Here is a 26,483-nt window from a genome sequence, read left to right as displayed (position 1 = left end):
AACCAGTGGCCAAGTCTTACTTCCCGACGAAGTAAAAATCTGTGAAAGTGAGTTATAGTCCCACTTTTAAAATCTAATATTTTTGGGATGAGAATACATGCATGTTTTATAAATGATTTACAAAATAGACACAAGTACGTGAAACTACATTCTATGGTTGAATTATCGAAATCGAATATGCCCCTTTTTATTAAGTCTGGTAATCTAAGAATTAGGGAACAGACACCCTAATTGACGCGAATCCTAAAGATAGATCTATTGGGCCTAACAAACCCCATCCAAAGTACCGGATGCTTTAGTACTTCGAAATTTATATCATATCCGAAGGGTGTCCCGGAATGATGGGGATATTCTTATATATGCATCTTGTTAATGTCGGTTACCAGGTGTTCACCATATGAATGATTTTTATCTCTATGTATGGGATGTGTATTGAAATATGAAATCTTGTGGTCTATTGTTACGATTTGATATATATAGGTTAAACCTATAACTCACCAACATTTTTGTTGACGTTTAAAGCATGTTTATTCTCAGGTGAATATTAAGAGCTTCCGCTGTTGCATACTAAGATAAGGACAAGATTTGGAGTCCATGTTTGTATGATATTGTGTAAAAACTGCATTCAAGAAACTGATTTCGATGTAACATATTTGTATTGTAAACCATTATGTAATGGTCGTGTGTAAACAAGATATTTTAGATTATCATTATTTGATAATCTACGTAAAGCTTTTTAAACCTTTATTTATGAAATAAAGGTTATGGTTTGTTTTAAAAATGAATGCAGTCTTTGAAAAACGTCTCATATAGAGGTCAAAACCTCGCAACGAAATCAATTAATATGGAACGTTTTTAATCAATAAGAACGGGACATTTCAGATATCAAGCCCTATGGATCCATATACAACTATTCGCGCCCACCAGTTCTTATAACCGACAGTTACTAGTTACCAAAGCTAAGGGATTTTCGGTTCAAACTCAGTGTAGAATTTAGTATGTACTTGTGTCCATTGTTTTTTTTTAAAATAAAGTGCATGTATTCTCAGCCCAAAAATATAGATTGCAAAAGCAATTAAAAATGGATCAATGAAACTCACACAAAATCAGTTTTAGTATTTGTATCCATTTAGTAAAACAGTTTATAAAACTGCGCATGTATTCTCAGCCCAAAAATATTTGTAAAAAGGGATCAAATGAAACTCACACATATAAATATAGTATTTTCAGTATTTATAAACAGTCGCATGTATTCTCAGCCCAAAAATATATTGAGTAAAAGGGATCATATGAAACTCACGCATATAAATCTAGTATTTTCAGTATTTATAAACAGTCGCATGTATTCTCAGCCCAAAAATATATTGAGTAAAAGGGATCATATGAAACTCACACATATAAATATTTCAACTTATCATATACATTCAAATAGATATTTAAACCAATAAGTTTAATGTACGGTATCAAACAATTAATACATTGTTACCTTTTCATGTTATAGTATATATGTATCTATTTACATATAATTGTTCGCGAATCGTCGAAAACAACCGAAGGGTATTTAAATATATAAAAGTAATTCAAAAATTTTGAGATTCAGTTTTACAGACTTTGCTTATCGTGTCAGAAATGTTAATCATACAAAGATTAAGTTTAAATTTAGTCGAAATTTCTGGGTCATCACAGTACCTACCCGTTAAAGAAATTTCGTCCCGAAATTTGAGTGAGGTCGTCATGGCTAACAATAAAAATGTTTTAATGACGAATATGAGTTGATAATAGAGTTTTATCTATGTTTGAATAATATGGATAAAATAATCCAATTACTCGAAGCGTATGAGAGAAGTTATCGTAATCAAGTGAAATGGAGAATAGAGATGCGTCTTATCTCTTGATGTAGTAACAATTGATTTCCGGATTTTAAGGAATAGAAAATCTTCATAATCTAAATAAGATTTGATTCTTCAGAATTTGCGGAAATTAGGATTTTCTTTGATTAAATGCGTAATCTGCCTCTATTGCTGCGTCCGATATTTTGCTATAAATTGACCACTTCCGTTGCATTTATTTTCACCACTTCTATAATCTTCTTCCTTATTTCATACTTCTAACAAATTGTGAAATGCTTCATCCAGTTCTGATTCTTGATATACTCCTAATTTTCATATCTGTCATTCTTCTTTTTCATCTACCACCAGAGGAAATTACTTACTTCTACCATTACCTTGGGGTTATAGTGTTTTTCATTCTCCCGTGTCTTTATATTGCTATACACATTGATATACACGGTTTGTAATTTCGGGGTTGTTATCGGGCTTTATATTCTCCATTATATTTCGGAGCTTCATACTTTTGTTTTCTCTTCCCGACCTTAAGTCAAACGGATAATGGTCCAGAATTCGTAGGTATGAAGTTTCAGATGAACATAAATAATGTTCTAAGAAAGAAATGGTAATAGTACAATCTGACTTGTCAAATTACCAGAATACCTCGAAAAAGACCGAATCATCAAGAAATATATTTTCTTGTTATATTTAGAGATTATATAGAATGAATGAGTTATGTAACATGGTTCATGATGAGGGTGGGATCTGTGAACCTTTATCACGTTCCATTAGAAACTCAGCATGACTTACTGTAATATAATCACGTTGATCAAGTGTCATTATATTATACTAACTCATGCTTCAGCTCCCAACACCACTTCCAAAATATTCATATTTTAAACTTGAAAGTTTCAGAATTTAGAAACTAAAATAGTTTCTTTTATGATGTAACACAGATATCGCAAGGAGAAAATTGATTTTCGATACGAATGATTATGAAATTATCTCCAGAAATATGGAGGATATTTATAATGAAAGATACGATGATATTTTAGAATTTCTAATATCAGAGGATGATGAAGAATATTGTCCGTAGGGGTTTAGTATCAGGAGCAAGGTATTCGTTAATGACTTCAGCAGATACTGAATCATTTGTATTCTTTGAAGGCAGGTTTAGTCTTTGTGATTTATCCACAACCCTCCTTCATACTTTGCTCAATCCGTTTTCCAGTTTCAAACCTTCTCTTTTTCTCAGCTTTACCACCATATTATTCTTTATCATCAAACTTTTGACTGTTAAGGTCGTTTACAGTTTTTGCTGCTTCATCAGCATTGTTCCAATTTCAGAGAACTAGTTTCATAGTTTGGGGTGTTTTTCAAAAACTTCACATTCGAAGTATGTAATTCGAGGAGGTGGACGTTATATGTACACATATAACTGTTGGCGTAGACGTGCTGTAAGATTTCAAAATACTGATTGCAAATTCCCGATAGTTGGAATGGCAACTATTGTTACAAGATGTGGATGAGTACATGATAGGGTTTCAATGTATATATAGTGAATTCCGGAGAGTTTCAAATAGCAGAGTGACGGAGTCGCTGGTACATTTACTGCTAATATGGTGGAACATAAAAGGTTCCCCAGTAACAAAAACGTATATGCCAAAGTTATAAGTCTGAAAGGTCGTCGTTGACTAGTTGAATGGGTGATAATACTGGATACTTTTAAAAAGGAATTGCAAGGTTACTTTCAGTAATAATAATGCCGAAGGATTTATCACAGATACGTGTTAAAGTTTTACTTAGGTTTCGAGAGCTTTCCAGATATATGATTATAAGTACAAATCTTTCTTCTCGTAGATATCGTGTAGTTGGTTTGTCTTCTCGTTTGTTCATTAGTTGAAGTGTTTCCAAGAATTTCGATGGGTTTGAACGCAAAATATAATCATATGATGTTCTAGTACTGTTCTGAATTCAAAGCATGGGTTTCGAAGCATGGTTTTGAAAGATGTAGGAATCTAAGAGTGATGTTTTTCGTTTAATCTTGACTTGGATTCTGATCTATCGAAATCAGAATATAAAATTGAATGAAAATGGTTATTCTGCGATGAACAGATACGTATATCTATAGGTTTGAGCAGTATAGTTAATGATTGCTGAATCAAAATTGAAGAATGTATAGTGTAACATATTAATGTGGAATTTATATATTTCTAGGGTATTACCTACCCGTTAAAATATTCTCATCATTAACAGTTTGTACAAAAGGATTTTCAATTACAATCTTTATGAAAATATATGTATGTATATTTCCTTCAGATGTAATATAAATTTAATGAGTTATTAAACTCATTTGATTTTCGGTTGGAACTAGAAATGAATAATCTCTTCTATATTAAAGATTACATAATCGTCGCAGGATATTTCTCCAATGAAGTTATGAATCAATACTTCATCGTTTATGGTTATTAGTATTCTTCGGTGCCTACGGTGCATATGAGGTTGATACTCGTGGAACAGATTGTGAGGTTGAGGTTTCCGGTGCGGATGTTGTTGTTGGTGGTACTGGTACTGTTGTTGGTTGTGCTGCTGGTACTGGTGGTGCTACCGGTGCTGCCTGTGATGCCTGCAAATTGTGCATCATATTCTCCAAAGCCACAACTCGAGCGCGAAGCTCGTTAACTTCTTCTATTATTCCGGGATGATTGGCGGTTGGTACGAGAGGATGAATAAAGTTTAAAATTCTAGTTATCATATAATCGTTGCGAAATATCCTGGAAATTAGGGTAAAGATAGTGTTTCGAACGGGTTCGCCGGTAAGTGCCTCAGGTTCCTCACCAAGAGGTGAATTCGGTTGGTGGAAAGGATCGCCTTCCTCTTGTCTCCATCGATTAAGTTGATTACGAACCCATCCCCAATTCATCCAGAATTGGTGGTGACTGATTGGTTGATTCATTCTGGTTACACTGCTTTCGGAACTCAGGTGGAAACTCATATCGGAATCCGAAGAACCCGAATTACTTGCAGAATTCATCTTACACGGTTAGATAAATAATTTTCGATGTGAAATGATTTTCGGATATCGGATGATATTTTAATTACATAGAATACCTTTATATAGTACAAAGGATCCATAAATTATGGAGAAACTTTCGGAAACTGTCAAGTAAAGGTAACAGTAACAGATACGCTAAGATATTCATTTTGTCTATACACTAGTCATGCAATCCATGCAATAAGGTGTGTCTAGACTACAAATGATAAGCAGGTAATTTTCCACACAAGGAATGATAAGCAGGTAATTTCTAACAAAAAAATTATAAGCAACAACTTTTATCATGCAGACATGGTCGAAGTCCAGACTCACTAATGTATCCTAACAATAACCGGTTAGACACACTAATGCAAATTCTGGTTCGCTAAGACCAACGCTCTGATACCAACTGTGACGATCGCTCCAAATCCATATGGACGAACACGTCATTCATTGATTTCATTGCGAGGTATTTGACCTCTATGTGATACGTTTTGTAACATTGCATTCGTTTGAAAAGGTATTTCATAAATGAATATATAAATTCCAGGTTTTTAACATCTGATGATTTCTACGTATAGACAATCACCATTTAAATGGTTTACAATAATACATCTGTTGACAATACAGTCAAAATAAGATACATGGTAATGGTTTGGTGAATGCAAGTTTCTTGTATATAGCATGTATGACTCCAAGCACATATCTTGTATCACGTATAAGCAAACAGCGGAAGACTTCTAGAATCCTGAGAATAAACATGCTTCAAGTGTCATCACAAAGGTTGGTGAGTTCATAGTTTTAATATTACACATAATCCGTATATCAATGTGGATTACAAAAGTTCAGTTGTTTTATTCAAAACGTTTATCAATAGGTTTTACATAAAAGGTGGATCACAAGATTTCAGTTGTTTCATTCGAAACGTTTATCAATCGGTTCTACAAAATTGAGCACCCTGGTAACTAAACTTTAATGCTTATATAATTTGTACCCTTTGTATAATCATCTTAATAATACACGCAAACCAACGTGTACGCTTCTCAAATAGCATACGTCCGTTAAAAGGCTAGCGCTCTAGCTCGGACGGGGATATCAAGCCCTATGGATCCATATACAACTATTCGCGCCCACCAGTTCTTATAACCGACAGTTACTAGTTACCAAAGCTAAGGGATTTTCGGTTCAAACTCAGTGTAGAATTTAGTATGTACTTGTGTCCATTGTTTTTTTTTAAAATAAAGTGCATGTATTCTCAGCCCAAAAATATAGATTGCAAAAGCAATTAAAAATGGATCAATGAAACTCACACAAAATCAGTTTTAGTATTTGTATCCATTTAGAAAAACAGTTTATAAAACTGCGCATGTATTCTCAGCCCAAAAATATTTGTAAAAAGGGATCAAATGAAACTCACACATATAAATATAGTATTTTCAGTATTTATAAACAGTCGCATGTATTCTCAGCCCAAAAATATATTGAGTAAAAGGGATCATATGAAACTCACGCATATAAATCTAGTATTTTCAGTATTTATAAACAGTCGCATGTATTCTCAGCCCAAAAATATATTGAGTAAAAGGGATCATATGAAACTCACACATATAAATATTTCAACTTATCATATACATTCAAATAGATATTTAAACCAATAAGTTTAATGTACGGTATCAAACAATTAATACATTGTTACCTTTTCATGTTATAGTATATATGTATCTATTTACATATAATTGTTCGCGAATCGTCGAAAACAACCGAAGGGTATTTAAATATATAAAAGTAATTCAAAAATTTTGAGATTCAGTTTTACAGACTTTGCTTATCGTGTCGGAAATGTTAATCATACAAAGATTAAGTTTAAATTTAGTCGAAATTTCTGGGTCATCACAAATATAGAAACTAATAGTTTCTTATATGATGTAACACTGATAGCGCAAAGAGATAAATGACTTCAGATAAGATTAGTTGTGAAAATATCTTCAGAAATATCGCGGATATTTATAATGAAAGATATGATAATATCTTAGAATTTCTAATATTGATGGATGATGATGAAGATTTGTCTGTAAAGGTTTAGAATAAAGAGTAAGGTATTCGTTAATGACTTTAGCAGGCACTGAATCATTTGGATTCTTTGAAGGCAGATTTAGTCTTTGTGATTTGTCCACAGCCTCCTTCATAGTCTGTTCAATCCGTTTTCCAGTTTCAAACCTTCTCTTTTTCTCAGCTTTTCCACCTTACTATTCTTTGTCATCAAACTTTTTACTGTTAAGATCGTTTACAGTTTTTGATGCTTCATCAGTATTTCGAGAACTAGTTCGCAGTTTAAGGTGTTTTTCAGAAACTTCACATTCAAAGTATATAAGTCCAGAAGATAGACACATATAATTGTTGGCGTAGACATGCTGCGAGATTTCAAAATACTGATTGCTAATTTCTGATGATTCATATGGCAATTCTCGTTACAAGATGCAGATGAGTAAATGATGGGATTTTGATAAATATAAAGATTTTTCGGAAAGTCAAAGATCAATGAAGTTGTTAATAAGTTTACTGCTTATGTGGCAATATATGAAAGGTTCCTCGGTAATAATGATGAAGGGGTAATCATTATAATAAGGCTTATTCGAATGAACAATTGAAGTTGGTTTGCTGGAGTTGTGACAAAATCGTCTATTTTTAGAAGGGATTGAAAAGTTATTTTAGCTAGTAAATGCCAAAAGGTCTGACATGGATACATGTTAAATTATGACTTTGGTTTCAAGAGTTTTTCAGGTACGTAACTGTGGATAACATGTGGTTGGATCATCATCTCGATTGTTCATTATTTGAAGTGTCTTCAGGTATTTCGAAGGGCTTGAACACAGATTATAATCGTTAATATACATACAATGTTCTAACACAGTTTTGAAGTTAAAGTATAGCTTTGAAAGATGTAAGAATCTAAGAGTGATGATATCGTTTATAACTTGAATTGAATTCGGCGATTTCAAATTCAGAATATGTAATTAGATTTTTGAATGAGTATGGTTGTTTTGATTTCTATAAAAGAATGTATATTGTTGTGAAAGTAGGGAGTATAATGGATGATTTGCTGAATCAGATTCGAAGAATGTAACATATTAATTGTGAATTTATATATCTCTCGGGTATTAACTACCCGTTAAAAAAAAATGTCACAATTAATATTTTGTACAAAAGAATTTTATTACAGTCTTTATGGAAATATATGTGTATATTTCTTCAGATGTAATATAGATTTAATGAGTTAATATTAAATTAAACTCACTTGATTTATGGTTAAGGCTAGGATAGATAATTTCTAAACTTTAGAAATTACATAATCGTCGTAGAATATTTTCCCAATGAAGTTATGAATCAATACTTCATCGTTGTGGTATTCCTTAGTATCTACAGGGCGTATGACGTCGATGCTCATGGGACAGATTGTGAAGTTGAGGTTTGCGATGCGGTTGTTGTTGGTGGTGGTAATGGTACTGTTGGTGTTGCTGATGGTGGTACTGTTTATGCTGCTGGTGCTGCTGCTGGTGTTTGTAACCTTTGCACCATATTCTCCAAAGCCACTACCCGAGCGCGAAGCTCGTTGACTTCTTCTATTACACCGGGGTGATTGTCGGTTCGGACGAGCGGATAAATAAAATCTAGAATTTGGTGTAGTATGTAATCGTGACGAGATACTCTAGAAATAAGAGAGAAAATGGTGTTTCGGATAGGTTCGCCGGTAAGTGCTTCAGGTTCTTCGCCAAGAGGGCAATGTGGTGGATGGAAGGGATCACCTTCTTCTTGTCTCCAATGATTAAGGAGGCTACGAACCCATCCCCAATTCATCCAGAATAGATGATGACTAATTGGTTGATCCATTCCGGTCACACTGCTTTCGGAACTTGAGTGGGATTCCATTTCGGAATCCGAGGGACTTGAACTAATGACGAATTCCATTTCGTACGATTGAATAAAGAATTTTTGGATATGAAATGATTTTCCGGCTATCGGGTGGTATTCTAATTATATAGAGCAAAAGGTTTCGTAGATTACGGAGGAATTTACGGAATATGTCAGGCAAAGTTTACAGTAACAGATACGCTAAGATATGAATTAGCAGATACGCTAAGATATGAATTTTGTCTATACACTATTCATGCAATCAATGCAATAAGATGTGTCTAGACTAAGAATGATAAGCAGGTAATTTTCGACAAGAATGATGAGCAAAACTTTTGAAATGCAGACACGGTCGAAGTCCAGACTCACTAATGCATCCTAACGACTATCAGTTAGACACACTAATGCAGACCTGGTTCGCTAAGACCATCGCTCTGATACCAACTGAAAGGACCCGTTCATATACATTATAAACGATTCACAATAGTTGATTACATCGCGAGGTATTTGACCTCTATATGATACATTTTACAAACATTGCATTCGTTTTTAAAAGACAAATTTTCTTTACAACAAAAATTGACGGTATGCACACCATTTCATAATACATCCAACTATAATTGACTTAATAATAATCTTGATGAACTCAATGACTTGAATGCAACGTCTTTCAAAATATGCCATGAATGACTCCAAGTAATATCCTTAAAATGAGTTAATGCACAGCGAAAGATTTCTTTAATACCTGAGAATAAACATGCTTTAAAGTGTCAACCAAAAGGTTGGTGAGTTCATAGGTTTATCATAACAATCATTTCAATATATTAATAGACCACAAGATTTCCGTTTATAAATATATGTACACTCGCAAGTGTATAAAATTATTCTATAAGTTGTAGGCACCCGGTAACAAGCATTAACGTTCATGTTTTACCCTCTGAAGTACACCAGATCAGGTGTGTTTAAAATAACCTCGAAGTACTAAAGCATCCCATAGTCAGGATGGGGTTTGTCAGGCCCAATAGATCTATCTTTAGGATTCGCGCCTACCGTACATAGACAAGTAGTTTAATGTTACCAAGCTAAGGGTATATTTCTGGTTTAAACCCACATAGAATTAGTTTTAGTACTTGTGCCTATTTCGTAAAACATTTATAAAAACAGCGCATGTATTCTCAGTCCCAAAAATATATATAAAAGGGAGCAAATGAAACTCACCATACTGTATTTCGTAGTAAAAATACATATAACGTCATTTAACAAGTGCAAGGTTGGCCTCGGATTCACGAACGTATCAATATTGAGATTCAATATTGCAGGAAAGTACGTAGACGCAACGGAGATGATAAACACTAGATTGACCTCACGAGCATACCCATGAACCATACCCATCACTTCCATAGCTATAACCCATAATTTCCTTAGCTTCGACTCATTCAAAAAACTATTTTGAAATCACTCGGACATCACTCCGTCGTAATATTTTATGTATACTAATAATATCTTGAAATAATACAGAGCAAATATATATATATATATATATATATGTAAATCGATTGAGAGAGTTTAGAGAAATATATTTTCAAGTTTCTATGAAATAATGAAACCTATTGAATTCTATTTATAATAGATTTTTGAATTATTAAAGTGAATTATTAAAGTATGAATTATTAAAGTGAATTATTAAAGTATGAATTATTAAAGTGAATTATTAAAGTATGAATTATTAAAGTGAATTATTAAAGTATGAATTATTAAAGTGAATTATTAAAGTATGAATTATTAAAGTATGAATTATTAAAGTGAATTATTAAAGTTAAAGTAAAGTAAAAGTAAAGTAAAGGTAAAGTTAAAGTATAGTAAAAGTATAAAAACTATGTATGTATAATACGCGTATAAATATATATAATATTAATTTAAATCGTTATATATATTTAATGAAATAAAATATAAATATCGTTATATTTATTATACTGGTTAAGTAATGAGTTGTCAAAAGTGATTCTAGATATTTATAAAAGTTTAATAATAAAGTTTTTTTTTTTAAACTGAAAACGTTTTTGTACGTTTGAAAATAGATTAATAGAATATTATGGAAACCAATTCTCCACTAGCTTTTGTCTAACTTTCGTAAATGACACTTTTTATTTTTATTTATAAATAGCTTTACAAATTATTCCGAATATCGTTAAGAGGAATAGATTTCTCAAATCATAGTGGACCTCTCAACAGAGACTTGTAATCATAATTCAATGTTTCTGATAATTCAATCATTTAATATATTTTTTTTAATTTCGTCGATAATCATATTGAAACAAATATGTTCATATAAAGCATTATACTTTTAAATACTTTGTTGACATTTTCAATTTATAACATATACACATATACATACATATTCATATATGTTCATTTAATGGTTCGTGAATCATTGGAATTTGGTCGAGGTTTAAATGAATGTATAAACATAGTTTAAAATCCTTGAGATTTAACTTAACAAACATTGCTTATCGTATCAGAATAATATAAAGATAAAGTTTAAATTTAGTCGGAAATTTCCGGGTCGTCACAAATTAAGTGGAAAATGGCGACATATGGATAAGGTGTGCAAAGATTTCACGGCCTTATATAATAAAGAAGAACGTAATCCAAGGCGTAGCGGTCGTGTCGAGCAAGACGTATATAATATCGCGGTGGAAAGATATCAAAGTCGGGCAGCGAAGCCGTGGACTTACAAGGATGTTTGGGAGTTTTTAAAAACGAGGCCGAAATGGTATACACCACGTGCAATTGGTGGTAGTGGCGTGCGAAGGAGAAAGGGACAACTTGTAATAGAAGATGAAATCGAAGATGAGGTTGGCGAAAACCTAACAGTTAATCTCGGGGAAGATCGTTTAAACAACCTCGAGGAGCTTTTTGGAGAGGATGCGATTCAACGTCCTATGAGAAGAGACCGAGCGAAGAAGGCTGCGAGAAAATCGGTTTCATCTGATGCGGGTACATCATCACGGGGTACGAGCTCTTCACGTGGTACGAATTTTTCAAGATTTGATGAGTTGTCTTCTAGGTGGGAAGAGAAAAAGGATAAAGAGTTGGAGAAACGAAGCAAGAGTATTGATCGTATAGTTGAGGAAGAACGAATGAGGTCGGCACTCGAGTGTGTCACAAAATTATTTAAACTAGACGTTAACGACATCCCCGACCCGAAAGAAAGGAAAAAAGCTTTGAAGTTCAAGAGAAAGATGGCCGAGCGTTACAAAGAATATCTTTCAAGCGACGAGGACAACGATGACGACAACGAGTAGTTTTAGTTTCTAGTAATTGTAATCGTTTAGGACTTTAATAAATTGTAATCGTTTACGACTTTTAGTTTTAGCATTTCTTAAGTATTGTTTTTTTTAGGACTTTAATAAATTGTAATCGTTTAATTTTATTAATTTAAGTGTGTTTTTATTAATATAAACCATTTTATATGTTATATTTTTATAAAAAAAATGATTTTTTGTAAATCAAATTAATCAAACAAAAAGAAAAACTAAATAAAAATGTGGGACCAATTTAACTCATCACACAATCATCACGCCCACCACTACAAACTCCATCACGCCCTCACCCCCATCACATTTGCCAACTCAGCACTATACCCCACAAAAACCTCAAAAAAAAAACCCATCACCCCATCACCATTAAAAAAGTTCTAAACGAACTTCAACATTTGACCAGAACTAGGGGTGGTCAGTATTTGGTTTGAAACCGTGGAACCCGAAAACCAAACCGAAACCAAACCGGAAAAAAACCAAACCGAATTTGATAAACGGTTTTCGGATCGCGTCAAACCGAAATCGAATTTGAATTCGGTTTTCGGTTCGGTTTTCGGTTTTGAAAATTCTGAATTCGGTTTAACCGAAAACCGATTTCAAAACAGAATTCAAAATTTTTATATATTTAATTTGTATATTTATGTTTTAGTGTCATTATAATTTGGGATCCAATCAATAAAATATATTCTCACCTATATGAAGATTTGGTAGCTCACATTTTAATTATGTTACTTAAATTATTATGTTCTTCTTCTCAATTACAGAAGCAGTAAACGTCATAATTAAGCTATAAATATTAATAAATCATCGAATTCTTGATAATTTAATGATACGTTATTGTTTTAGGATATAAATAACTAAGACATCAGCAACGCCACAATTAAACTACCAACGTTCTCAGGTTTTTCATAATATTCGGTTTTAACCGAAAACCGAACCGAATCCGAAATTGAATTCGGTTTTCGGTTTGGTTCGGTTTTAACTTTGAATTCGGTTTTTGGTTCGGTTTTCGGTTTTGCCTAAAAAAATTTCAAAACCGAATACACCGAACCGAATAAACCGAACAAACCGAAAACCGAACCGATGAACACCCCTAACCAGAACTATAACGGCAAATACCAACAACTTAATTAGAGCTGCAGGGAACACGTACAGAAGAAAGGCAAAGTAGTAGTATTAATTAATACCTGCACAACATCATCGTTTTGAGTTGCATCATCACCATTAGCCGCCATTTCTTTACCAGGAACAAAAAGGGCGTCATGATCACCGTCCCATTCTTCCTAAACAAATGGTGCATAAGGCTGTCCATTGGGCCGTCCAATACCACTTTTTTCGAAAATTCGGCACAACACAAACACACCCTATAGCCTATATATTTTTCCACATCCACATCCACAAACACCTGGGGCTGGGGATCGACCCTCATGATATACCAAAGTTTTCTTTGATCCAACAGGCTTCTCCTCATGACTAACAACCCGGTCTTTTCCCGTCGGTTTCCAATGCCCTTGGACAGTCGTACGGTTCAAACGACAACCAGAACGATATTTCTTATCGACGGGACTAAAAAAGAACCATTTCCGGTCTCTTGACTTTAACAATGACAAGTCTAAAAAACCAAAAATCGCAAAGATCAATACCCACCCCCATTATATATGCTGAAGACAGATTAAATTACTTATATTAAATTTAAAATGTATAAGATTATTATTATAAGGTTAAGATATGATATTACACTGCACATAAATTTTTGGCCCATACAAACGTTCATATTCATATAACTTATGTTCGTATAATTTTATAATTATAATTACGATTACATTACAACCATAATACAATAATTAAATAAAAGAATGATGGTAATTAATTGTATTGTATACCGGGAAGTTCCCAAGGTTCCGAATTGTAAACATCAATTTCTGCGACTGCTTGAAATCGAAATGGTAGGCCGAGAACTTTACACTTTAGGTAGTAAACCACCACTTCTTCGTCACTGGGATGAAATCGGAATCCTGGAGCAAGTGATGTTGACTGCGCCGGCGCCGGCAATTTATAACTCATGTTGATTCGGAAGTAAATTTTGATGAAAAAGAAAGGAAACTGATGAAAAGATTGTGAGAAAAGTAATGACGTTTACGGGTGGAAATGTAGTTGCAACCAGGGGCGAATTGGGGGGAGTGGGCCGCCGCCCCCGGTCAATTTCGAAATTTTAGTGTAAAAAGTTGAATTTTTTTTATTTTGACCCCAACTCAAAAGTCATTTGCCACAAACCCAAAAGTCATTTGCCCCGAAACTTACATATTTTGCAATTTTGATTGTTACAAACGCCTCAATAACCAAACGACTTCTTCATCATTCCTTACGCGTCAATAACAGGTTAGTATTGGATGATTTTTTTGAAAAGATCTTCCATGTCTACATGTTTGATTTTTTGTAGAAATCCACAATAACGAAGAACATCTTTTGATGTTTGTGTGTTTCGATTTCAGATATGAGCTTTAATTTTTACTGATTGTTGCGATGTTAGAGCAATCATGATACTATCGTCATCACCATCGTTAGTATTTAAGCAACAATCTTTAAGGTATGAATTTACATAAGTGATGCTACAAGTGCTCTATGAGCCTTTTGACTAGAGCTATATACCAGCCTTATAAAAGTTTGATGCAAGTTTGCAAGTATCAAGTGCATGAAAGGTGTTCGATGAAATGTTTGAAAGAAATAGAGTTACATGGTATGGCTTCCGTAACAGTGCTTTCATTATGGATAATGTCATGATTAGTTTTATATTATACTGTAATACAATTTGTTACACGATCTAATGATGGTAGTCTTGAGCTAATTATTGGATATGATTATTATAAAATATCATATACTACGTATTAATCAATTTCTAATGATGCAGGAGGTGGATATATGACATAATAGAGCCTTTACAAGGAATGAGTCAAATAAAAAAAGCAGCTCAAATGTTACTTTATGTTGTCTCTAACATTTAAAAGCAAAATTGTTGAGCATGTATTAAAGCATTACAATACTTCATTTGATATCTATTTAACTTCATAAACAAGTTGCTTTTGTACTTCCATTTCAGTTAAAAGATTTAAAGTAATTACTTTAAGAAAACTTGGTTTATCCTTATTGATTTGAGTTTTTGTTCTGCATTTTCTCAACATCTCTATTATTAGATAATTAATGGCAATTATCTAACTTAAGGCTATTAGTAGTGTTTGCAGAAAGTTGTTTCTCTTAAAAGGTTTTCATGTTGACTACTTCAGTCTTTTTGTAGATGGAAGTTTTACAACATTTGGGTCTAAGAAGTTGCTTTCTGTATGCAAATTAAAGTGGTATTTTGATTTTATTATATTTTTTTATATAACATATATGTATTGAGCCATTTACTTTTTTTGGAAATTTGGACCCATGCACTTGAGAATTTAGTTATAAAATAATTTTGGCACTCTATAGATGTATGTTGTTAAATGTCTGTAATTTTTTCTGAAACATCCGATGCTGAAGGTGATTTTAACCGAAAATGAGGTTAGCGATTTAAATCCACCTAAGTCTTCTAATTTGTTTTATTGTGTATGAATTATCGTCAAGATAAACATTTCATATGAATCTGCCTATAGTTACCTTCTCTTTTGTCACATAAATTATCATAGAGCAAATAGGTTAACATAAAAAACATGAGTAGAATCTATAGTGAAGGTGGTACCAGTTTATATAGCAGTGTATATAGTAGAAATAACACTTTAAAATCTAAGTGGAGTGTTTATCACTGTTAGTCAGGTAACAAAAAACTCAAAATTTTGATGTATATATTCTTTTCCATAACTGATGATATGTTTTGGTTGTATATTTGTTTACTTGCTCAGGTTTTGACAATCATTTTGGTAAGTTCTGTTATTTGTTGTAACCTATTTATTTGAGTTGTTCAAGTTTTCTAAACATATGGGTGGGTTTTCAAAAAGTTTAGTCTAGAAAAGGTGCTCATTGTTATCATGAGAAGTAGAAACGGGAAGAGGCATGTGAAAGGTGGAAACTGATTTTGGAACAATGTTGGTCTTGGTTTCAAGACACCACCAGAGTTATTGAAGGTATGGTTTGTGATTTTGTATATGTTCATCTTTGTATGTTATTGCCTTATTGTAGTTGACATGTGAGTTTCATCACTTTTACGATGTATTTGCATCTTAATACTTATTTTACATCCTTTGATTGTGGCTCTATATTAGTTCATAATTTATTTTAGCATAGTTTTATAAAGGTGACAATTTTGACCCATTTTACATAGTTTTATATTAAAGTTCTATAATGCAGGGGCTTAAAGTTTAAGAAAAGAAGTTATTGTTACATCTGCTTCTTATCATTGTACATAGCCACTTGCTGTCGTTACACATGAGGCACATGTGCATATCTTCATCTCAATTGTGCAGGTGAGGCACATGTTCTCAAAATTACTAAATGATATATTCGCCCATTTTCTTTAAACACACTATTTGAGACAAATATATAAAGTACATACATATAGACTAAACACATCAACTTCACCTTCCAGAGCAACATAAAGTTTAGTAGGAAAATTTACAAAAAAAAAAAAGATACAAAGGATCAAACAACAGTTAGTTAGTCAAGCTTCATTTCATCTTTTCATGACCAATTTTTAAGCTCTACTTAAACCCAATCCAACATTCATTCTCCTATAAATTTAATATTATGTTAGTATTATTTAAATTTAATGATATAGTATGTTTTTTTATAATTGTTCTTTGAATTCAAAATTTTTAACGAACCCGTGAATTCACGGGTCTTTTCACTAGTTATACTACTATACCCGAAATAAGCCATGTTACCTAACACTTGTCATTAAAAGCATATGTTCATTAGTTGCATGTTTCAGATGAACCAAATTGGTGTGCTACCACTGTAATTATTTACCTCCTGGCCATCCTCAATTCCCTGTTTTCTTCGGTCAAGTGGTCAACTTGAGACAGAAGAAGGTTGATCAACGCCTGTGCTTTCATTACTTCAATCTTGAAGGTCTCTTTCTCGAGTGTGACATCCATGATTTTATTTTCTAGTTAACTAATTAATTTCTGTGCAGATTAGGAGTAGGTTGCTCCATGTTCTTCATTACACAATGTGTGCCACATGAAATACACCAACACTGTTTGATTGTGTCACTGCAGAGTTTTAAAGCTACTGTGGCACTTTACCAAAGCCAAAGTAAATGAAATTGCTTTGCATAAACAACAACAACAACAATACCCAATCCTACGAATTGAGGGTATGGGGGAGGTGGATTGTAGACAATCATTCCTCAAACCCTAGATCAGAAGGAAGTCACTACTCCACCCGCGGTATAGAACCCGCCACTACAAGAAATTCGTTCTTTTGCCACGAACTCATTTGTGGCAACAAAGATGTCTCCGCAAACAATCCACTAAATGACAAATATATTCACTTTTTTGACTTTTTGAGTCAATTTTATCATTTGTGTCGCAATGTCGCCGCAATCGTCGCCGCAAACTTAATTTTACGTTCACTTTTCCTTTTTCTAAAAAAAAATCTGGTCAAAATTTGAAAATTTAAATTGTGGCATCACCAAGAGATTGCTTCCTGAAGGACCTCCGGCCAGGAATGCTCATCAACGTATATAGTATTTTTTTATGCATACTAGACCTAATTAGGGGACAGAAAATCGCCTATTTGGTGTTTTCATATACGGAGTACTAAAAATGTGGATGTGGATTAGCCAAATTAGCCAAATATATATACTAATCATCATTATCATCACTAATCATAAAGTAAATATACTGTAATAATAACATTCCTATATGGTCTTTTCATATATACTACTGACATGTATAAATGTGGTCTAAACGAACTTCAACATTTGATCAGAACTATATAAAACGGCAAATACTAACAACTTAATTAGAGCTGCAGGAACACATAAAAAGAAAGGGAAAGTAGTAGTATTAATTTATTAATTAATATATACCAGCACGACATCATCGTTTTGAGTTGCATCATCACCATTAGCCGCCGTTTCATCATCCACCACCACCACCAGATCTTTACCAGGAACAAAAAGGGCGTCATGATCACCGTCCCATTCTTCCTCAACAAATGGTGCAGGCTCAACACAAACACACCCTATATATTTTTCCACATCCACATCAAGAAAATAAATATATTTTTTCAATTCATGTAACCAGCCAATTAATTACGTACTACCACAATTAATAACATGCAATTCAAAATCCTACCTGAGCTCGTTGCAGTTCACGGTCGGAAAGTCGGTATTCATGCATCACCCAATCTGTGCGCTTGCCACCTGGGGGTCGACCCGCATGATATACCAAAGTTTTCTTTGATCCAACAGGCTTCTCCTCATGACTAACAACCCGGTCTTTTCCCGTCGGTTTCCAATGCCCTTGGACAGTCGTACGGTTCAAACGACAACCAGAACGATATTTCTTATCGACGGGACTAAAAAAGAACCATTTCCGGTCTCTTGACTTTAACAATGACAAGTCTAAAAAACCAAAAATCGCAAAGATCAATACCCACCCCCATTATATATATGCTGAAGACAGATTAAATTACTTATATTAAATTTAAAATGTATAAGATTATTATTATAAGGTTAAGATATGATATTACACTGCACATAAATTTTTGGCCCATACAAACGTTCATATTCATATAACTTATGTTCGTATAATTTTATAATTATAATTACGATTGCATTACAACCATAATACAATAATTAAATAAAAGAATGATGGTAATTAATTGTATTGTATACCGGGAAGTTCCCAAGGTTCCGAATTGTAAACATCAATTTCTGCGACTGCTTGAAATCGAAATGGTAGGCCGCGAACTTTACACTTTAGGTAGTAAACCACCACTTCTTCGTCACTGGGATGAAATCGGAATCCTGGAGCAAGTGATGTTGACTGCGCCGGCGCCGGCAATTTATAACTCATGTTGATTCGGAAGTAAATTTTGATGAAAAAGAAAGGAAACTGATGAAAAGATTGTGAGAAAAGTAATGACGTTTACGGGTGGAAATGTAGTTGCAACCAGGGGCGAATTGGGGGAGGGGGCCGCCGCCGCCGGTCAATTTCGAAATTTTAGTGTAAAAAGTTGGATTTTTTTTATTTTGACCACAACTCAAAAGTCATTTGCCACAAACCCAAAAGTCATTTGCCTCAAAACTTACATATTTTGCCTCAAAACTTTCAAATTTTATCCACAATTCTCTAAATTTTGCCCCAAAATCTTCAAATTTTGATCACAAACCTTCAAATTTTATCCAAAAACCTCAATATTTTGCCTAAAAACCTCCAATTTTTGTTCCAAAAACTCCGTATTTTACCAAAAAAATTGCTACGGTTTTAAAAAAAAAATTCACCCCCGGTGAAGAAGAATCCTGTTTCCGCCACTGGTTGCAACGCCGGTGACTCTTCACACGATGATCTTGAAATTGGTTAGTATTAAAGCACCTGAAGAAAAACAATATTACCGGTAAAAATATAGTTTCAACCGTCTCACTAAAATAGTAGCTTATATTTCAAGAATTCTACGAGTATCGAGTATCGAATTTTATCTTACGAGGAGTTTTTTCGGGGGGTTATGTATGTGACTAGTTAGTTATGCGGGTTGTAATGAATAAGATTGTTGAAGATGTTTGTGAGTGATGTCTCTTAAAAAAATGTTGTTTTGGCACGACATTTTTCGAACGACTCGGCAAAAGGCGCTACACGACGAAAAAAACCTGCTTTTCAGTCCCGCCTTTTCTGAATTGTTGACCATATTTTTTCGGACGACACCATGTCGTCTCGAAAAGAATAGTCAATTTAAATTTTTTAATTTTCTTGTAACATCCCAACCCGTTAACCAACCAAATACGCGTAAAATTTTTTTTTTTTGTATACTCAGTGTAGTGCGCGGAGCGCACCACCCTCTGTGCGCGGCGCGCACAGAGGCCTGGACAGTTCTGATCAACTTGTTCGTTTCACGCGAAAAGATCTTCGACTTCCCGACACAATTAGACCAAACGGTTTTCACAACACATTATAATAAGTAAAACTAACACGTTTTGATAATAAACAAGTTTTACGACACCGGGTCCACATCGGCCCGTTTTACGAGTTAAGTACGAAATACAATTTTCGACCCCAGTTTCTAACACAAAATAAAAGCCGAGCATGGCGATTAGGGATACGCTACCCAATCCTAATCCAAATCCAAAGCAAGTCCACTAATCCCCGCGCTCACCCGAGCCACCGTCTCCAAAGCAAATCTATAAAAAAGGTAAACAACGAGAGGGTAAGCTAACGCTTAGTGAATGCAATAATTATACATATACATATATAATATAGCTACTTGCATACACTTACACAAATACCTCATACACGCTAGCAAGTTACATAGCATACCTTCGCAAGTATAACTCTAAATTCTTCAAGACCACAAGCTAGCACCACAACAACATATATATAACTCGAATAATATAAAATGTTACACTACAACACGTCACCATGGTTAACCGATTACACAAGGGAATGGTACTTCGAATTTTCCACCGGTATTCATAACAACCGTTAGTGTACAACGAAATTTATCACTAATCCCTAGGCCATTCGGACAACGAAATATCCGTTCAAAGCAATCGTTAGTGTACAACGAAATATATCACTAACTCTTGGTCGGATTGGACAACGAAATATCCGTTCAAAGCAATCGTTAGTGTACAACGAAATATATCACTAACTCTTGGTCGGATTGGACAACGAAATGTCCATCGTTAGTGTACAACGAAATATATCACTAACTCTTGGGCAATTTGGACAACGAAATATCCATCGTTAGTGTACAACGAAATATATCACTAACTTTGGTGGTATAGACAACGCATACCCGGCCCCTCCCCCGCCCTACAAATAGATACATTATATACGCACATTGTGATGACCCAGAAATTTCTGACCAAATTTAAACTTTATCTTTAAATGATTTAATGTTTTCGACACGATAAGCAAAGTCTGTAAAGTTGAATCTCAAAATTTTTGAACTATTCAATTACCTTTCGATTGTTCTCAACGATTCGCGAACAATTATAGGTAAATAGATACATATATATACCATAACTTGAAAACGTAACAAAGTGTTGAGTATATGATACTGTGCATTAAACTTATTGGTTTGATTATCTGATTGATATATTTAGATACAGAGTTAAAAGATTAAGCCAAACGATTGAATTAAAAGATAATTATTGAGTCCCTTAAGGATTATGATATTATTACGGGTCTCTGTTGTAAGGTCCACGTTGATTTGGGAAATCATTCATTCTTAACGGTATTCGGAATAAATGGTAAAGTGTTTGTTTAAATAACGTAATTTGGACACATACAATAATAAGGAATATCAACTGTTGGAATTAGATATATGAATAACTTGCGATATGTATTTTAAAACGTGTTTATTAATATCGAAAATATATATTTAACAATACGATAAAATATAATATTAACTTGGTCATAAAAATAAATTGTTATTATATATATATTAACAAATAGCGAGACGATGATTTATAGAAGTAAATGATCAAAATACTCGAAAGTTTAAGATATACTTTGAGTGGTATAGTTTAGGGATAATTTAAGGCTATATTTTCACAAAGGTACGTGACACGAAATGTAAAATATAAGTTTTCTCAGCGTACGAAAGGACATTTTAAAAACCGAAACCGGGACATAAGTCGAATGATGACGTACGACTTATCGGAACAAAAATTACAAGTCAACTATGCATGTGAATTTAATATAATATATAATTAATTATATAAATTAAATATATTATATATATTATATAAAATTATGTCGACAAACAAAAAGTTAAAAGTTTGTGAGCTGGATCAGAGGGTCATGCGATCGCATGGCCTTGAAGCACAAATCCCATGCGATCGCATGGGGTGCTTTTTCAGAAAAGGTACTATAAATTCAATTGTTTTGCTCGAACAATCACACACAGTTACACATATATAGATATATACTCCGTAATATTTATATTATTTATATTATTATTATTATTATTAATATTATTATTATTATTATTATAATTATTATTATTAAAGATTAATATTAATATTAATCTTATTATTATCAGTAGTATTAATATTATTTTTATTAGTATTATACATAAAATACTACGACGAGGTCATGTTCAAACGATTTCAAAAATGATTTTCGAGTGAATTAAAGCTAAGGAAATTATGGGTTATTTCCAAGGAGGTTATGGGTAATGTTCGGGGGTATAATTGTGAATCAAACTTAGTGTTTATCATCTCCGTTACGTCTACGTACTTTTCTACAATATTGAATCTCAATATTAATACGTAAGCATTTATATTTTATATTTTATAAATTAATAGTGTATACATACTAGTGCTCGAGTGTATATATTTATACATGCTTGTATGCTAAATTTCGTCGTTAAACAGTTTATAATAAATCACGAAATTAAATACACATATTACGGGTAAAAGGTATATGATATACATGTTTTCGGAAAGCTGGCGAAAAATCAATAACTTTTCATTTAGATATCGAATAGTTTCGAGGAACGAATCAAAAGATATGGTCAACTGAATTATAATTGACATTAATTGGAATTGCTTTTTGAATCTACGATTAATACTTAAACAACTTGTTTACGAGATTGATAAAATGGATTTTTGAATATTACCAACCGAGTAAATGAATCCTTATATAAGGTACGTCTCGTTTGTTGAACTATTGTCAAAATTGACTTTTTGAAACAACTTTGAATAACTTTTGTATGTCAATTTCGAGCATTAGGATTGTGATACACTATGACCTGACCTAGCTTGATAGACATTTATTGACCAACATATGTTCTCTAGGTTGAGATCTACGATTATTTGATATACCGAGTTTCGGTCACATTACGATGAACAACTTTATGTGCTGCTAAGGTGAGTTTCATATGATCCCTTTTACTCTCTACATTTTTGGGCTGAGAATACATGCAAATGCTTTATTAACTGATTTACAATATTTATATGTGTGAGTTTCATTGATCCCTTTTTAATTGCTTTTGCAATATATATTTTTGGGCTGAGAATACATGCACTTTATTTTAAACGCAATGGATACAAGTACATACTAAATTCTACACTGAGTTTGAACCGAAAATCCCTTAGCTTTGGTAACTGTTAACTGCCGGTTATAAGAACTGGTGGGCGCGAGTAGTTATATATGGATCCATAGGGCTTGATATCCCCGTCCGAGCTAGAGCACTAGCCTTTTAACGGACGTATGCTATTTGAGAAGCGTACACGTTGGTTTACGTGTATTATTAAGATGATTATACAAAGGGTATAAATTATATATACGTTAAGTTTAGTTACCAGGGTGCTCAATTTTGTAGAATATTTCGATAAACGTTTCTGGATGAAACAACTGAAATCTTGTGATCCATCTTTATATACAGATTATGCGAAACATACAAACTATGAACTCATCAACCTTTGTGTTGACACTTGTTAGCATGTTTATTCTCAGGTTCCCTAGAAGTCTTCCGCTGTTTGCTTATATGATAGACAAGCTATGTGCATGGAGTCTTATATGGCATATTTTTCAAGAAAACGTTGCATTCACCAATTCATCATCATGTACCTTATTTTGACTGCATTGTCAACGGAGGTACTATTGTAAACTATTATATACGGTAATTGTCTATATGTAGAAATCATCAGATGTCGAAAACCTTTGATTTAAATATTCATTTTTGGTGTGCCTTTTCAAAAGAATGCAATGTTTACAAAACGTATCATATAGAGGTCAAATACCTCGCAATGAAATCAATGAATGACGTGTTCGTCCATATGGATTTGGAGCGATCGTCACAGTTGGTATCAGAGCGTTGGTCCTAGAGAACCAGGTCTTGCATGAGTGTGTCTAACTGATAGTGGTTAGGATGCATTAGTAAGTCTGGACTTCGACCGTGTCTGCATGTTAAAAGTTTTGCTTATCATTTCTTGTCAGAAATTACATGTTTATCATCTAAAGTCTAAACGCATCTTATTGCATTGATTGCATAGATAGTGTATAGACAAAATTCATATCTTAGCGTATCTGTTACTGTAAACTTTTCCTGACATCTTTCGAAAATTCCTCCGTGATTTATGGAATTTTGGTATTATATATACATATGTAAATTATGTATTGAAGAGTACCAATCTAAATTCTATAATCTATTTCATATCAAAAATCATCTCTCTAATTATACAAGATGGATCCCGTATCTAGTTCAAATTCCTTAAACTCCGACAGCTATTCCGAAATGGATATTCAAATGAATTCTGAAGACAGTGTAACTGGAATGGATCAACCAATCAGCCATCACCTATTCTGGATGAATTGGGGATGGGTTCGTAGCCTACTTAATTATTGGAGACAAGAAGAAGGCGATCCATTCCATCCACCACAATGCCCTCTTGGCGAAGAACCTGAAGCACTTACCGGCGAACCTGTTCGATACACCATTTTCTCTCTAATTTCCAGAGTATCTCGTCACGATAATATACTATCTCAAATTCTGGATCTTATTCATCCGCTCGTCCGAACCGCCAATCATCCCGGTGTAGTAGAAGAAGTCAACGAGCTTCGTGCTCGGGTAGTGGCTTTGGAGAATATGGTGCAAAGGTTACAAACACCAGCAGCATCACCGGCATCAACAGTACCACCGACAACAACACCAACAGTACCATTACCACCACCAACAACATCCGCATCGCAAACCTCAACTTCACAATCTGTTCCACGAGCATCAACGTCATACGCACCGTAGTTACCAAGAAATACCAGCAACAATAACCGATGAAGTATTAACTCATTTCCCCTGAAGAAATTTTATGTATATTTAATATATATGAATTTTGAAATCAAAATAAATATTTTCGTACTAAGCTATTACGTGTGAATCTTAACTGGTAGGTACTACTCGGTTAGTTCATATTACTAATATGCAATGGTGTACATCATTCCTTAACAACTTAACCATTGTTAACTACAATCTCCGTTTCAACTCCATGAATTCCATTTCATAATAAACCAAGTGTATTAATCAATTACATAATTGATTTTACATTTTCAATTTCGATATACTCGAAACTTTCCAGAAAACATCATATGTGCCTTGTAAGGTTCACAAAAATTTCACGAGCACCAACATCCTTCACCGAGGAATATCAATAAGAATAAATAATGAAGTATCGATTACATTAGCGAAATACTTCTCAAAGATTATGTAATCTTTAATGTTTTAGAGATTAATCATTTCTAAGTCAAGCCGAAAATTAAATGAGCTTAATATGATATTAACTCATTAAATCTGTGTTACATCTGAAGAAAATATACATACATATATTTTCATAAAGACGGTAATAAAAATTCTTGTGTACAAAGTATTAATTGTGAAATCTTTAACGGGTAGGTAATACCCGGAAAATATATAAGTTCGCAATTAATATGTTACACTGTACATTCTTCAATTTTGATTCAAAAATTATTAACAATACTCACAACGATATACAATCATTTTCATACAAATTCAATTACATATTCTGATATTGACGGATCAGAATCCAAGTCATAACTCTGAACCGGTGACATCATTCTTAGATCTCTACATCTTTCAAAGCTATACTTTGACTTCAAAACTGTGCAAGATCCTTTAATGTTGTTTTTTTACCGAAAATAATCTTGCAATCCATTTTCAAAGTATCCAGTATTATCAACCATTCAACCAGTCAACCTCGACTTTTCAGATTAGCCTTATTATAATCTTGACATATACATTCTTGTTATCGGGGAACCTTTCATGTTCCACCACATTAGCAGTAAATTTACCAACAACCTCATTGATCCTTGATCTTTCGAAAAAATCCTTATACTCATTGAAACCCTATCATGTACTCATTTACATCTTGTAACGAAAATTGCCATACCAACTATCGAGAATTAGCAATCAGTATTTCGAATTTCGCAGCAATTCTATGCCAACAGTTATATATATACATATAATGTCTATCTTCTAGACTTACATACTTCGAATGTGAAGTTTCTGAAAAACATCCCAAACTATGAACTAGTTCTCTGAAATTGGAAAAATGCTGATGAAGCAGCAAAAACTGTAAACGACCTTAACAGTCAAAAGTTTGATGATAAAGAATAGTATGGTGGTAAAGCTGAGAAAAAGAGAAGGTTTGGAACTGAAAAACGGATTGAGTAAAGTATGAAAGAAGCTGTAGATAAATCACAAAGACTGAACCTGCCTTCAAAGAATCCA

At 33.4% G+C, this 26,483-nt stretch overlaps 1 protein-coding gene and 1 pseudogene across 1 annotated transcript; both read right to left on the bottom strand.

The window, feature by feature from the left end:
• Window positions 1-12,370: 12,370 nt before the first annotated feature.
• On the bottom strand, window positions 12,371-14,153 carry LOC139888850 (NAC domain containing protein 50-like). The gene is made up of 4 exons (XM_071871832.1): window positions 13,973-14,153; window positions 13,526-13,701; window positions 13,277-13,372; window positions 12,371-12,424 (listed from the first exon to the last, which is right to left on the bottom strand). The coding sequence occupies exons 1-4, from the start codon at window positions 14,151-14,153 to the stop codon at window positions 12,371-12,373; spliced, it is 507 nt and encodes a 168-aa protein (XP_071727933.1).
• A 3,879-nt stretch (window positions 14,154-18,032) lies between these two features.
• Window positions 18,033-19,090, bottom strand: LOC139888849 (NAC domain-containing protein 53-like; annotated as a pseudogene).
• Between the last annotated feature and the right edge of the window lie 7,393 nt (window positions 19,091-26,483).

The sequence above is a fragment of the Rutidosis leptorrhynchoides genome, chromosome 2, assembly GCF_046630445.1.
Source record: "Rutidosis leptorrhynchoides isolate AG116_Rl617_1_P2 chromosome 2, CSIRO_AGI_Rlap_v1, whole genome shotgun sequence".
Taxonomy (NCBI): domain Eukaryota; kingdom Viridiplantae; phylum Streptophyta; class Magnoliopsida; order Asterales; family Asteraceae; genus Rutidosis; species Rutidosis leptorrhynchoides.
Note: the sequence above shows the minus strand (reverse complement) of the source record. Positions and strands in the feature narration are given on the sequence as shown.